The sequence below is a fragment of the Pocillopora verrucosa genome, chromosome 9, assembly GCF_036669915.1.
Source record: "Pocillopora verrucosa isolate sample1 chromosome 9, ASM3666991v2, whole genome shotgun sequence".
Lineage (NCBI taxonomy): Eukaryota > Metazoa > Cnidaria > Anthozoa > Scleractinia > Pocilloporidae > Pocillopora > Pocillopora verrucosa.
This window is the reverse complement of record NC_089320.1, coordinates 9,093,859-9,110,676: the sequence shown is the minus strand read 5'-3', so window position 1 is coordinate 9,110,676 and position 16,818 is coordinate 9,093,859. Positions and strand designations below refer to the sequence as shown.

The following is a 16,818-nucleotide window of genomic DNA, read 5'->3' as shown; positions in this document are numbered from 1 at the left end:
TCAAGATTTCTTTCATTCATCGATGTCGTCGTAATGTTAATGATTATAGTGTTATACAGCTATAAGAAACATCCGTATTTAACACAATGAAATATCAAAAACAGAATCAAGTTTCAAAATGGTGACAAATGCTGCGGAACTGTTAAGCTTACAGAGAACATCTCAAATTCAGTTTCTGATATTATACATCTAGCTGGTAAAGATATTTTACATTTGCTAGGTCTCGAAGCGGGTCCTCTATTCATAAAAAGCATAATGCTGAAGGTGATACTTTGTACCAACCTGAATGATGTCTTAGAGTTGTCTGATTCCTGGCTCAACCTTCATTTTAAATCAAGAAATTTGATTTTCTGGATAGTAATCTTTGACAAACAACAAGCCAAGGGATTTAGGTGAACCATGGTTTCTTAATCGTCTGCCCAGTGGTAATGAACTTGCTATCGTTTAGTCAATTCGGCAAGAACTCACTTTGGGCTTTTCCTGAAACGACTTCACTACATAATCATTAATACGTTGTTCATTACACATAACTAAACCTTCATGTTATCACCCTCAGGCTTCTGCAATCAGACACAACATTGGGTACCCAGAATACATGAAAGATAAACGAAAGCTATCAGAGAGATTCAAGGACGTAAGTATAGAGAGGATATTACTTGATGGCGAGAAGATATGAGTTTTATGTGCGAGTGAGATATAATTCGTATCACGAGAACATAAAATTCATAACTTGGAGCTAACATGTAATTTTCTTTTTATCATATGGACAATAAATGTATGTGGTAGAAATTCAAATGCTGGCTTTTATACAAATACTGGATATTATACAAACGAAATAGCCGGTGCCCAAATTATAAAAAGGTTCACATAACAACGCCCGTTGGTCAAGGTACATGTGAAGAGTGTTTTAGATCTCTGTAAAACACTCACGCCCATATACAATCTGTAAAGCACTTATTGCGCTTTACCATATATATGAAAGAGAAAAATATCTAACCTACTTAAGTTCTATAATATTACATATTTCATAGATCTCTAGAGTAGAACTTAAGAAAACTGAACAACTGTTAAAGTTAGCAGAGAGCTAACCTAAAATTATGAGTTCAGGTTCCGTTTAAATTCATTAAAAAATCTCGAAGCGCTAATGGTCCTTGGCAAAGATTTCCATAAGGATGGAGCGGCTAAACTAAAGGCTATGTCCGAATAAGTTTCAGTTTAGCATTTCGCTTCCTGAAGACGGTTTGTAGAAGATGATCTAGGTTGTGTAGTGGGCCCGCACTGATAAATCATACTTGAAATATAGCTAGGTGCCTACACTTCATAGGTAATAAGAAGTAATTCAAACATATCATGCTCCCCAACATGGAGTAAAGCTCTTTGAGAGCTGGTTTATTGCAAGAAAAAGACTTACAGATGGCACTGACATGACACGTCAATGAATATAGCTCCTAGATTGGGATTCCGTCCCACTTTATATGTCACCTACCGTTTTTTGCTTTCTTTATTTTGCGTCGCCATGAGCTACTATCAGCCAGCAAAATTCTTATCGTATCAGCGCTAATCGTATGGTTCCCAAAATATAACCGCAGGCAAAAACATTTGAATTTAAGTGCCTATGACACGAATGTTTTTTTTTTTTTTGCGTAAATATTTAGCTTATCATATGTACAAACCAATTCCGATAGAAGAAAAAATTCAAAAAGCCCAAAACACGGTTTTTTCGGGCCCTAAAGTGTCCTTATTTTGTCTTAAAAGTGTCACGTGGACTTATAACGAATTAGCGGGTGAAAACTGTGAAAACCCTCAGTTGATACTTACAAATCTCTCGCATCTCATGTAATTTTGTATCAATAAGTGTTGAAATACTCTTGAAATTATGACCGATAGCGATCTATACTTACCTTCAGCAAGCTCTAACGAGAGATGTGATACATCGTACTCAAGTGACACAGAAGAAATGGAAGTTGCGAGTACGGTTCAGCCTTACGAAGGAGAACCGCGTGCATCAAAGAAGATTTCGACAAAGACTGACAAAGGCGGTTTCTCGCCTGCGGTTTTCAGGTCAATACTAGAACAAAAAACTCCCGTTACAGAATATTTAGTTTTTTGCGTTTGTGTTTTGTTTTCTATGGCGAAATCTATGTTAAGAGTGGGTAGTGTGTTCGTTTCTGTTGCCATAACATTTCATTCCTTCGTGCTTAGTGCGGCGAAGGTTCCCCTTGCTCAGTGCTCTAGAGTTTGGTTGATGTAGAGAAATTCCTTTAGCAAACCAAAAGCGATTTTTGGCGAAAGAATCAGCTGTATCACGAGGCACGATTTAAATTGTCGCCGAGAAGTCATCTGATTCAATATAATCTCAAATAGGGATTTTAATAGAGAAAAACGTCTTTAGTTTAAGTGCAGCATTGCCATGTGACCCACTTCGCCCAATGGGTAAATGAATATTTCGTATGCATCGACCTTCACGCAGCACTTGGATTCACTTCCATCTAATTCAATAAAACTTGTGTTTCTTTATTTATCTCGTTGCAGTGCTGTTATCACAACGACATTGCCATTGTTGCTACTTTTACTTCTTAGTTTCTTGTAACGTCATTTCACAGCATGTTTCCGATATCAGATATTATTCTCTTCCATGGGAAGATAAACTTAGGCACAAGAATGCGTTTATATGCTTTCCATTGTTAGTTGTAATCATTCCCTGAAGAAGTCTCCGTTAAAGACGAAACGAGAAATTACAACAATAAGACGTCTTCCTTTGTACTGTTAACTAGTCTCCGTCAAAAAAGTGTAGCAGATTTGCATGTTACGAACGACACAAAATGAATGGCAAGTTTTCTTGATGGGTTAAAGATCTTTTGAGGGAAAGAATAGAAATCATGAAATTCCTAGTCTCAGTCATGTCTTATACTGCCTGTAATCGTGAAACTTATTGTCCTACCGTTTTCTGTGTGTATTGCGTTAAGGTTTTAATTTACCTGTAAGTGTTTGTACGTTTTATTAGTTGCAATGTGTACACGTGGTTGATCTTTGTACCATTACGTAACGTTACGTAATTATGGCAAGTGGTTCGTCAGGTTTTATGAATAAATTTAGTCCGGTGGATCAATGTTCACATCCACTCTTTTAGAAACAGCGTAGTCGGTTTCGATCTTCGCCTGTAAAGCTATTAAGGAGCAGTTACAAAAATCGGACTCTGGCGCATTGTCAAATGCCGCAAGTCACATCTCCACTTTTTGGAACTACTATATCACAGATCAACGAGTTCAATAGTTACAAAATGAGGTTTCTGACACATTTTGAATTTCACAAGCCACCTCCTGTGAAATTCAAAGTAATTGACACACGCTACTGTCACTTTTGCATGCTTCCTGACGGTTTCATACAACAGGATCTACATCAATGTTGTATCTTCTTATGAAGGAATCGTGGTGTGCCTTGATTTTAAATGAGAAGCATTTAGTAGGTCACACTCTCAAGCTCTTGGTTGATGATGTGGAGCTGAGCCTCTGCGAAGATAAAGACGTGACATTTCACATTCCCTAAACCCGATGCCTTCCTGTTAATTGAGAGCTGAACTCCTTCAGTTTCTTCGTATCCACCGATCTCAATCCTGAACCGTAAAGATCGTTGTCCCTCATACTTCCAAGACAAATAGAGCACATCACTCTTCAGCATAAACGTCTGTTGCATTCATTACGCTGTTTTCTTTCCAAAATCTTCTAAAGACCCCTCACACATATACCCTCGACTGTAAAACCTTATTCGGTATTCCATTCACAACCACCTTTACCTCAGTGATGTCGGGATTGAATGTCTTCTCACTGTCTCTTGCTCCTATTGTGTGTGGCTTGTAGAGGAGAAGAAGTCCCTTCAGTGATCGCCTTGGGGAATTTACTGTTTCATTGATGATTGTGTCAGATCCCTTATCTATTAAGATTCCGCTTCAGAAAATTATGGAAAGCATCAGGAATTGAGAAGATGTGAGATTAGTCAACAATCGTTCGATGGCACGAAAACTTTACAGCAAAACCAAACTTCAAACATTACACAACACTCGAGGGAGACAAAAGTTGTATTTGATAAGCCGGTCTACTGTGGAATGAGCGTCCTCGACAATCAGCAAGACACTGATGTGTGACTTCCATTATAACTGTACCAAACCAAAATATGGAGATCGAGCAAAGCTTCTCTTTACAGACACAGACACTCTCGTGTATGAGATTGAAACTGAATACTTCTTCAAGGATAAAGGCGGTGATGTTGAAGATAAATTCGACACAAGCAACTACCACAAAGATCACATGTCAGGGATCTTAACTGGCTGCAACAAGAAGGTTGTGGGCATGATGAAAAATGAAGCTGGTGGTAGGATCATTGAATAGTTCGTTGGATTGAGAGCAGAACTTTAGAGCATCAAGATTCTTGAGGGAAAAGTGGAGAGAAAGTGTAAAGGGGTTAAGAAGGCTCTAGTAACGAAGACTATTAGTCATGAATACTACTAGGAGTGCTTATTCAGCGGAGGAAAGATTCAAATAAGGAATATAATTGCAATAAGATCACTTAAGGATGAAGTCTTCACTGAGACCATCAACAAGATAGCCTTGAGTTCAAATGATGATAAGAGGGTAATCAGGGAAGAGAAGAACTTTTGCTCGTGTCCACTATAAAATATGACTACTGACAATAGTCCATTCAATACATTAATGATAGAACCAACAAATTCAGGAAAGACGAGATACCTGGTAAATCTCTTGAGCAGTACCCTCCGAGGAAAGTTTCATCACATATTCTTGATTTGCCCGACATTCATTCAAAACATTACATATGATGGTTTTAGAGAAAATGATAAGGACTTACTTATCTTGACTCCACTTCAAGACCAGATAGTCTTAAGAACAGTAGTTATCCATATTTATCCGTATGAGGGAACTAATATACTGATCATTCGCGATGAATGCGCTGCTTTGAGAGACGTGAAGCAGAGGACGAATGAGCTCGTGAATTTAGCATTCAGCGCAAGACACACTAGGATCAGTGTTCGGGGAATCACACAGCAAACGACAAGAATCGAAAAACCATTCAGAGAGAAGACCGCTGCATTAGTTCTCTTGTATACACCCTCAGCAAAAGACATGAAGATCACATTCGAGAATTATGTGGATGAGTGGACGAGAGATGAGCAGAAGGAAAATGCGACTTTGCTAATACTGGCGTCCAACTGAATGCTGGGATTGGCCGAGCCAGTACCAAGTCACTCATGGGGCATCAGTGTCCGTGATGAGTCTTCGATCGTTTTTATTGTTGGGAGAGGCACAGAGCGAAATAAACCTTCCCAATTGACTCAAAAGTGTTTTCTTGTAAACCGTTTTTGCTTAAAAAATGGCATGAGGAGATCATTGCTCAGTAAGGGGTTGTGACAGTGACCGCAGATACCCAAGAAGCTACGAAAATTTAAGGAAATTCTTTTATACATATTTTTATTTATATTTTCAGTTAAACTGCCCAGCAAGTTTTTGCTGGAGTCCATTATAAGTTGCTGAATAAATTCTTATGTCTTCAAGGTGCGTAAAAAAGGATCACGTGGATAAAATTCACGTTTTTAAATGTCAAGAAAAAAGAAGGAAACCCATCTGAAAAAAAAAATATTGGACGAACAGATGCGAAAGAAAGTCCTTGTATTCGTTCGAACCATTTTAAGACGGCCGGCCCACGGAAGATCATCCTAATCCAGTACTATTTCTAAACGGATACACAGTCAACTCAGGATTTCTGACCTGAAAGGGAAAAAGAAGAGTTCTGGCCAAAAAGGTCGCTACAAGTGTAATCGACCTGTGACCGATGAGATGAAAAGTAGCTCCAACGCATTCAAGCAGAAATCGAATGTCACTGAAAATGTGGCAAAGGGGAGAATAGGAAGTGGTGGTGAAACTGTGATTGAAGCCGAAAAAGCAACGAACAAAACAGCACCGCCTGGGGATGTTAACAACTCTAACATGTGGAATATAATGTTAACAATGATGCTCCTTTTGAAATCTATATGGACGATAGCACTACTTTTAAAATCCAGCAGAACAAAAGCCAGTCTTCAAAGACAGAGCAAAGGGCCACTGAAAACATTTCTACTAATCCTGCAACCGAAGATCATACTTTTGCTCTGCCAGTTGGCATTCACGGACACGAAAGTTCTCAAGGCGAACAGGAACTTGATCCTCATTGCCCTTTGTGTCTAGTACTTCAGAAAAGTGTGTCTGATATACAGCAACAACTAAAGCAGACAAAGCCACAATTGAGGAAATGAAAGAACACGCTTTTGATCTAAAAGACATAAAAGAAACTAAACATCTTGTTGAAACATATTCCTAAATTATGGAGTGTTTCAGTTTCTTGTGTCAAAGACAAAACCCAAAGTGCAAAAGTTGCAATATTTCAAAAGAAAAAGGTCACAAACATTAAAGGGTATCAAAACGACTTGAGTAAATGTAAGCCTGGAAGAAAAAGAAAGTAAACAGTTAAACAAATTTGTCAGAGGAAGACTTAGCCTACAGATTTACGACTTCAGCAAGTAATGAGTCCACAATTTCATCAACTTGGATTCCCTTTTTATCAAGAGAATTTCAAGGTTTGATCAAATGGCCAAGCCAGGAAATGTAACAAAGTTCTACCCGGAAGCCTTTAAACCATTTCCTAGGGCTTGTCCAATCACTGATTGTACAGCAATGTATGTTCACAAACCCTCTATGGCAGAGGCACAGGCACTGATATACTCTAGTTACAAGATCCATAACACATCCAAATACTTGGTAAGATCATTTAAACCATGTTTGCCTTAACATGAATTTTTTAAAGTATTTAAACCTTAACTTAAAACCATGCGATAAGAAATAATGTTCAAGTATTAATTCATTCATTGTTCATGTTTTTATTTATATAAAGTGTCCATCACTCCCAGCTGGAATTGTTTCATTTGTGTCAAAAGGCTATGGAGGCGTGTCATCTGATAGATTTATATTTTCTGATTCTGGCGTGATCTCAAAATTCTCTTCCAACTCAGCTTGTATGGTTGACTGTGGTTTCAATGTACAGGGTTTTCTTTTAACAAAGCAAGTAAAACTTTATATGCTTCCATTTACCAAAGGTCAGGAACAATTAACAAAGGTAAACGTTCTTCAGGGTTAGGCAATTGCAAAAGCTAGGATTCATGTTGAGCGTGCCATCCAGCATCTGAAACGATTCCGACTTTTCCAGTCTGTGGTGCCTCTGACTCTTAAGGACACACTGGATGACATGGTTATTGTTTGTGCAGCACTCACTAATTTACCGCCACCATTAATTGGTTAAATGTCATGACGAGACAGGTACAGCAACTCTTTATAAATTCAGCTTTATAATTTATGGGAAAATTTTAATATTAGGCACTTAAAAAATGTCTCGATCAACATTTATTTCATAACAATTTGTCTCAAAGCCAGATTTCTTATGGCTTAATGAAAAGTTCCAGAAGAATTAATCAGGGAATGGTTAAAACAAACCAACCACCACACATTTTAGAGTTCTCTGGTATAGTTTAAAAATTAAGTGCACACAAAGCCTTTTGAACCAAATGGTTCTTTACACTCTTACAATAATTTTGGGATCTCCAGCCCTTCAATTGGGAATTGAGGATATTAACTTACTGCACCAAAGGATTTAAGAATAGAATAAAAAGTCTTAACTGACATTGTAAGGAGATAATTCTGGTAAAATGAATTCCAAAATTCCAGAGGCCGAACTCACAAGTGATTCGGATCATCGAGAGCAGCTTACAATTCTCGTCACAAGTGGTAAAGCGAAGGAAATGATTGACATACCTCTCACCAAGGATCAAGTCAAGGGCTTCCCGAAAACGATGTTGAAATACTTCAAAAGGTACGAGACCTTACTCTAAAAAAACACTTGTGAAGCTATCGTTAACACTTTTCTCGAGCTCTCATGTAAGGCATCGTCAAGTCTCCTCCCCCTTGATAGATGAAGGGGGAGGAGACTTGATGAAAGAAAGCTTCTGATAGATTTGAATGATAACTTCGTGGTCAAGAGAAATTGGAATGATTGCCGTAAGACTGAGTCTGAAGTATGGAATATACAAGGCGATCACAAGTGCCGTTCTTCTCACTGCTAGTAATGTTGATTTTTACTAGGTTCCTGAGAAGGAATCAGATACCGGTCTTTCTGAAGAAGCTGATTAAGTTCTTATCATGACTTGATAAGAAATTGAGCGAGTACTTTGCTAAGTACTTGAGTAAGTACTTGAAAATTATGCATTGAAAAATAAAATGGATGGAAAAGAACTTAAGACTGAAAAATTACCAGTAGCACAAAAGGTGAAGAGTGAGAGAAGCAAAGAAGCATAGCTTAGGTGTTAGAGAAAATAACGCTGATTCTGAACAACACATTGAGAAGAAAGCTGAAACGTTATCATTATTCTCACTAACTCAAATACTTTTAGTTACAAGCATTGTTCTCTCACGGGTTGCACTCTGCTATAAAAGGAGAGAGGTGATGGCTCTCGTTAACAAACCAAAACCACAGCCTCAACCAACACAACCACAGATTCCTGTTGGAGTAAAACCAGTGGATTGATTTTTTTTTGTCTGCCAAAAAAATGTCTCATAATAGGCTTGTAAAAACATTTAATCATTCTGCCTGGATTGGCTTCTGGAATCGGATGGATTGCGAAAGTCACCAAGGAATCGATGACTTCTGATCCGAGTTCTAATCTCATGAATTATGTGATGTTCGTGATCACTGTGTCAATTGCAGCAAAACGGTATCTTGAAGATTCAAAGATTTAACCCTCTTAAAATGTTCATCCGATTTACAATAAATTAGCAGCAGTCTGCGCAATCATCGAAAATGTATGCACATGCTATCTCAGTGATAAAGAAGATAAGCTTCGTTGAAAGTTTCATGATGAATACTGGTTGGCGATTCTCGAAAATAATTTTGAAGATAAATAAAACGGCAAGCATAGCAACAATGATTCGAAGTGTGCTTATCGATGCGACTGCTTTGGCGGAAGCTATCTGGCAAGGTATTTGAGTGAAGATCAGAATAGTGTTGAAGAGGAGAGGAAGAAATATCCAGCGATTTTTAAGTATGAAGAGAATAAACAAAACTACTCGATTGGATTGCGGTTAATAACCAAGTCAAGGATCAGGCAATGCAGAATTTTGCGGATACAGATTAAGCTTTGAAGCTGTACAACAAGGCGCATAATCAAGAGGTCGGTCTGAGGGAAGCACAGTTTTCCGACCCTTATAGGCCGAGTACCTCGCAAAAGCAAGGTGAAATAATCTACGTCGTTGTTGGTGCTTTGACCATAGGATTGGATGTCAGTCATTTTGGGGAGTCCATGGAAAAAACTTTCAAGAATTAATGATAGCTCCAAAAAGTTTTTGGAAGGGATTGTCTAAGTTTAAGAAGTTTACAAAAGAAGCTCGAGTGTCTGAGGACGTTGGAAAGCTTTGGCTGATGAAGCAAGCCATCTGGCAGATTGACTTGCGTACCCCGAAACATATACCAAGACCTACTTTTCATGTGTAATCCCCAAATGTAGTTCATCAAGCTGATCTCATTTTCCTTCCCCATGAAAGACTCCCGAGAGGGAGGAAAGTCTATAAGTATGCATTAAAAGTTTTAGAAAAGTTGCAAGCAGATCCAAGTCTGCTGAACCTCTCACCTCAAAGGACTCCTCTGAGGTCTCAAGAACTTTTAAGACAGTTTATAGGCAAGGACCACTGAGATGGACCAGTGTTCTTCAAGTTGATTTTGGGTGTGAAATCATGGCTGAAGTTACAAGAGAGATGGCAAAGTATTGATTGAGGAGAAGAAGAGGGAATGTAAACGTTCACAGGGATCAGGGGACACATCCTCATCAAAGAGATCCACTGAATGGGAGAAGTGACCAGGTTGACGGGAGAAAATCCTGTTGACGCAATCAAAGGTGGTTGACGGAAGAAGGTGGTTAACGCGGAGAGTTCAATTACTTATTCAAGACCGGTTGGCTTGAAGGAAAAGAGACTCTTCAAAGAATGTGAGATTCCTCAATGCAACTGGTGAGTTGGAAGGTAGTCAAAGGCGAACTACAGATCCAGTGTCGTCTCTGAAGGTCTACGGTATCGAGAGAAAAATTGTGAATAAGAATGAAACTGTTCTCTATTACCTGAAGGATGGACCAAAGCGTGGTTTCGTTAGAGAAGAGCTCTTGATAGTTACTGCTGGAACTGAACTACCTCCCGAAGGAATTCGTTGATCATGATGATTAACAGAGTATGAATTAAAATGAGTTTTTCAATTGACCTGATCAATCCTGGTGAATCGTGTCAGCTGTCATTGGAACGGACAAAGTCGAAATGATGTGAGTTATGCTCCTTCTTTCCAATGTAATGGAAAAAGCTTACCGACTTGAATGCAAAAATAGTAAATTCTAATAAACAATTTGTATGGGGAAATTTTTATAACATGATGATGATGAGGGTGTTTATCGTGAAGGTTTAAACTCAGACTGTCAGACTGTTCTCATTTACATAGACACTGTTTTGACAGAAGAAAAAATCAAGGCACAACACGACTTCTTCATAGGAAGATACAATATCGATGCAGATCCTGTCGTATTAAACTATCAAGAAGCATGCAAGTGTGGCAGTTGCGTGTGTTAATTACTTTGAGTTTTACAGGAGGTGGCTTGTGAAATTCAAAATGTGTCAGAAACCTAGGTTTTTATCTAATGAATTCGTTGATCTGTGATACAGCAGTTAAATAAAGAGGGGTGTGACTTGTGGCATTTGAAGATGCTCCAGAACCCGCTTTTTGTAACTACTTAAGGTTAATGTTTTTCTTCGTGGTGAGTTTATATGTAAGTTTTCGTTCTTCAACATGTATTTTCCTACTCACGTTTAGTAATTTAGAGATGTTGATTTTTTTTAATAAATGATGAGCAGAATTACGCATGACTTCGGTTACACTGTCAAACTGTTGCGGACCGGATCGTCAGTTCCAGATAACCTTGGTTGCGGCGCGTATGGATCGTGTATTTCTTGACACATCAAACAGCAGTGTTCAGTTTCGTGCGCATTTGTTCTTTTTTTTCCTATTACAAGACAACTTCAAGCAAATAATTATGTGAACACCTTGTTTCATTAGCGTAAAACTGAGAATAGCTCGTCAACATTTGTCAGTGACATATTGAAATAGCAAATTAATATGTGTTCGGCTTTAGCATGGTTGATGCACTTTGTAAACACCACAAAGTAAATGGTATCAATGTGGAGAACAAGCCAATCAGAGAACTTATAAGAATAGAAAGTCTATGCCTCGTTCGTTAAACATAGAACCACAGGCCACGCAAATAAGCAGCGCTAAGAATGCTCATTAAGTAGGCAAACGACACAAGAATTGTATGTTACGTACCACAGTTTTTAAACAAGTTACCCACAGGCGGTGTGCACACTCTGATTACGTTGCATTATGGTCGTAACACAAAAGGTTAGTCATTTGCATTTTGTCGCGATCGAGGGAACATTTTTGGTGCATGGCGGCAGCGAGGTAGCGTAGAATGTAAACGGGATTCATTGTCTGTTTCCTTTTCTTCGATTACTAATCTGCGCTCTCATTTAGTCAGGGCTTTTAAAGAAGGATCAAAGCTGCCATTCCAATGTTTGAAAGGCTTCAAACTACGATGAACATCAAATCAGACCTTCTCGAAAACCGGTCTCAAGTTACATACTACAAAACAGTGATTGCGTTTGTCCTTGAGAACCACTGAATACGCGATAAATACGTAAAAAAAAATTATACAAATTCAGTATCAATCAAATTTCATGCACCTTTGGTGAAAGAAACAATGAACGGTCGAACTTCTACGGAAGGTTCGGTCAAAATCTGCCGATATCTGCCGCCTTCACCGCCATATTGAAAACAACGCTACCATAATCCAACGCAATCGGAGTGCACCCGTTGCTTGGGTTACTCACAAATTCAAGTAAACAAACAGATGAAGACAAAAGACACATTACTACAAAAGCTACAATCGCTAATCAAGTTGAGAGTGTATATGTAAAGTATCCATTGTTCTTTACGCGTGACAACAAAATTTACGTTACTTACAAAACGAAATGGTACTTACCAGTAAGTTGAAATGTGATTGAGGTTCTACGTTATCATCATTCAAAAACGAAGGAGTCATATGAAAAATGCGTGCGCGACGCTAGCCAGTTTTCCTGGTCGCTGGTAAGAAGGAATGGGGAAATGAAGTCAAACTTCGATTTACATGCATAGGTGAGTCTCACGTAATTAATTCATTTGGATCACTGTCAGTATGTGAACAACTACGCATCTACCCCTTTCCTAACCAAACAATCAACCTTACTTGTTATCAGTTGACAAAACAGGAGTAACGCTAATGGGTGTATATACATACAAATCTATTTCTAACTACTGTAGTATTGGAGTTGATGCGAGATGTGTGGAGTAGTTAGGCTTATGTCGGGTATCATCTCTCCAGCTTCTATTTAGGTTCCCTTAGATTCCTTAAAGATTCAGAAACTGCAAAAAGATTTTCCCAGCCAGGTTTACGAACATCACTAAGCCATCTGTCCTTGAATTACTGGCTCACGTTTGTTCAAAGTGTCGGCTGAAATAGTGTTATCGCTAGTTGTTGCGTGTGACAGCCAAATTTTTCAGGTAGCAAATGTAGTGTTTCAATTCAACGTGTTCAAATTCGTTCAAATATCCCCGATTTAAATACCGCTCCTACCCCACTAGGAGGCACCTGTGACGAAAAAAAAAGCTCAAATTGTAGATACGAATGAAAGAATACTTTAAGTCTTGAACATACCACCGTGACTGTGGTTCACATTTTTCTTGATATGGTAAGGTCGAGTGATACTCAAAACGGCCCTTTTCCTTGTCTAACGCCAGGCATTTATCATATTCCGAAATAGCCTGGTTTATATTCCTTTTCTCTATACCACATCTCTGAAGCAGCATATGCATTCTTTTATAACCCCAGCAACAAATTCATGCTCTTAAAACATTTGAGCGAGTAATGTGGGCTGAACAGGGGTAGAGGTGCATCCAGTGCTTACCCCAAAAACATCAGACAAGATTATTTTATTATTATAGATTCCCCCCCAACCTCTAGGTTAGTAGTGACCTGTGTAGTCCCTTTAAAATGGTGGTATGAATGGGTATGTAGTTAAAGAGATTGAATAAGAAATTTCTTAAGCTTCAGTGGTCTTTACTTTTGGTAACAGCTTATTATTTCCTCCAAACGATCTTTTCCTTTTCGAGCGTAATGTTATAATCAAGCTAGCGGTAGGATGCCGATAATACCCGAAAATGTAAAATACAAACACTCACAAAATGCTTACCTTCCAGCGAAATGCATTTCATGCGACTATATAGTGAAATGGACTGGTGACAAGATAGAATTAAAAGGGGTTTGTTGAAAAGAACCACACAACCCATAGAAAAACTAATAAATACACTGAAATCTTTCAATTTTTTTTCTTACTTGAATGCGTTGTTTTTGCTTCTTAAATTTCTCGGAATTAAGATAGAGGACCCACTGAAAGAGAGGTCTCATCTTGAATCAGAATGAGAAACATACGCACACGTCGGCATCAATAGCGTGGAAAAAAATAACAAGTCGGCGCTTCAGCTGCTGACTGTTGGAAAAACTGTTACCAAAAGAATGCAAAGACCACTTGACACACAATTTTCGACCTTTTGTTGATTGCATATCTTTTTCTTTCGCATCCATGAGTGACAAAAAAGGACTTGTTGTTTGACGAACAAAAACGCGTTCATGGAAATATTCCCAAAACTGCAATTTAGAGACAGTAGTTAGCTCTTGACGGACCTTTTAAGAATATTACGGTCGATTCCGACGAACACAGTTAATATGGAACGAAAAAAACACGTATCCACTAATGAATTGGCAAACCGTACGTAGCCACTTTTTCAGCATGAACTTCCTCTATTCTATTAATTAATTGTAACTCACGGACCGTATACCACGCTTAGGGTAGCGACGACTGTCACGTTAATGGTCCGTAATAACTATACCGACCGTAATGTTGCTTACACAAACGTTATAATGCGAGTATATTGAACAACCCCCTGATCATTAGATTTTGGACGATTTTGGTGATGTTTGCTTTATGTTCCCCATTATCGATATCTTCTCTTGATATAATTAAAATGATTACATCAAACTGAGACCTTAAAAACTTTGTACCCTTCATGCATGGATTGAATCTACCAAATATACTATACAACCTTTGTGTATTGGCTGTGTCCCGACATGCATAGACTTCCGTAAAAGTTTGATTAAATAAACATAAAGATATGTTGTTTACAAATTACAAATTTAACAGTACTTTATACATGTGGAACTGTAAATTGACCGTGATTACCTCATTGAACTTGATTATTTTTAGTAATTTCATAATAACAAAATTAATTTTTTCTTGTTTTGTTTCAGCTAACAATGGATAATTCCTCTTACTTCAACAATGTGATTAGCATCCGAGCTTTTTCTATGAAGACAATGTTAAAGGATCTTCGTAATGCTGTAGACAAAGAAAGGTAAGGGCCAATTACATTACTCTAGTTTGGAAAAAAATTCGCGTACAGAAAAAATTCGGGGAGATTCGGGAAAATGTTTCGGAAAGAACGTCTCTTGTCCGAGCAAAATATATGGTGGAAAGAAAACATCCTTAAATGATATGAAGCTGTCAAGGTTGTTATGTTTGACAAGTATTCCCAGTCGTCCGATAAGTTTTTAACGGTTCTGGGTATAGGCTTAACTATTGACTTTCCCCTTAATGTCTACTGTTTTTCCCAAGCATCTCTTATTTCCTGATAAAAATAATTTTCGATGTAGCTTGAAAGACTTTTTTAAGTTTTCTAGCGACTCTCTGCCTCAGCTTTGGCAGAACTGTATATGGCCCGATTGCTTGACTTCAAATTTCTCGATTTGTTAGCTTTGGTCTCATCTAGCTTCTCATTAATTACAAACAAAGTCTTGAAAACGTCTTTTCGAAGATGACTGGTCATTTGGCCCCATTTTACACTTTTAATTTTGAAAGTTGTGACCTTGTCTCCCCTAGTTTGGCCCTTAAGTACTTCCAGCCCATCATGATTTACTTTATAAATCAGTTAGAAATTAACATTAATCTTGAAGTTATGCCAAAGTAGCGGGCTACCATTTTGATCAAATTTAGGAATAGCATTGAATGCAATAAGGATGCCGTTGAGTTTTTTCAAAGCCCTATTTTTCGATGATAACCTTAAGGGACCAATATTCGCAGACTACAATTTTCTATTAGATCCTGCGTAACTTACTTGAAAATACATCGGGATTTTTCTTTTCGCCAGGATTTGAAAGCTGAAGACTTTTTCACATAGCAAGCGTTAATATATAATCACAGCTAAAATTTTAAATTTCTACCTCGCCTGCACATCGCTATGCGAAACTCCAGCCAATTCCCTGTTTAATGATGAAGTCACAATTTCTCCAATTTACTCTAATTTAGGTGGATGATTCACCCACATACGGTCAATGCCTTCTACGACAGAGTGACCAACAAAATCAGTAAGTACATGAGAATAATCATCTGCAGAAACGTCAAGTAAATACAAGTAACTAATTTTCAAGTAATGAAGATCAAGGCAAGTCCGATTCCCTAATCTCATACATCTAGACAGCTATCAGAAGCCTTAATCAAAGCCCTAATGCGCAAAAATGACCGACGAGACTCTAGGAAATGTTAATTACAGATAACCTGCAGCACGATCTACTTTCAACAAACAATCTTAAACTGCTGTCTTATTAGCTGGGAACAAATTCCTTTCGAGAGATAATATATTAATTCCCGTCTCCATAGAAATGACTCATACCCGACATTGAAACAACAAACACACAGTACCTCTCAAAAATGATTAACGTTATCGACAGATTGAAGTAACCAATCACCACCGACCTTTCATTCTACCGTGACGGTTAAAAATTCCGTCATGCAAACTTTTTTCACCTTGAATGTCCTAGAAGAGAATCGAGATGATTCCGCCAAAACATCTGACTTGACATTTCTGCAAAAAAAGTAAACTTTAAAAATGTTTCCTTGTTGGTTTAATAGATTACTAATATAGAGAAATCCCAGCATCGTTCAAATTCGTCCATAATGCGACGACTCTCAATACGATACACAAGTAGTACAATTTGAGGAGACTGAGACTAGTGTGGTGGAGCAGTGAAAGTTACCCGCTCAGCTCCTGCATTATTCTCGCTTTTTGCACCACCTAACGAATTATTTACATGTAAATGAGAAAGAATAGACAGTCATCGTCATCATCCACAGATTGAAAAAATTCTCCTGACGAAAACCGATCGAGAGCTAAGAATGATGAAGTAATTAAGGCTCCTAACATCAGGGAAGCTCCTGGTAGAAAGGTTATAGAAATTCTCAAAAAAGACAGTAAAGGTGGACATTCTAGAGATATAAATCAATGGGATCCAATGGGAAATAGCTAACATCAGTAAGACAGTATACAGAATAGATTCAGAAATCAGCACCTTATAGATCAAGACGCAAAAGTTTGGTAAGACTGTTAAAGAGATTGATAAAGATATGCAATGCGATAAAGGGAAACTGGAAAACGATTTACTTGTATTTAAGAAGCAGTTGATGAATATAGAGGCTTATTTGGAACGGAAAATCTCAATGAAAGATCTCTCAACCTGCATGGTGCAACTGAAAATACCAAAGAGGTCGC

The 16,818-nt window shown here is 38.1% G+C and overlaps 1 protein-coding gene and 1 pseudogene across 3 annotated transcripts in view; both read left to right on the top strand.

Annotated features, from left to right (window-relative positions):
* LOC131796911 (endothelin-converting enzyme homolog) overlaps positions 1–16,818 on the top strand; it is a 49,540-nt gene that overhangs the window by 15,927 nt on the left and 16,795 nt on the right. For all 3 annotated transcript variants that reach the window (XM_059114532.2, XM_059114531.2, XM_059114530.2), the window contains exons 10-12: positions 557–634; positions 14,525–14,628; positions 15,579–15,637. In XM_059114532.2, coding sequence (XP_058970515.1) covers positions 557–634; positions 14,525–14,628; positions 15,579–15,637 — 241 coding nt within the window. The remainder of the gene's footprint in view (positions 1–556; positions 635–14,524; positions 14,629–15,578; positions 15,638–16,818) is intronic.
* Positions 1,877–4,670, top strand: LOC136283288 (uncharacterized; annotated as a pseudogene).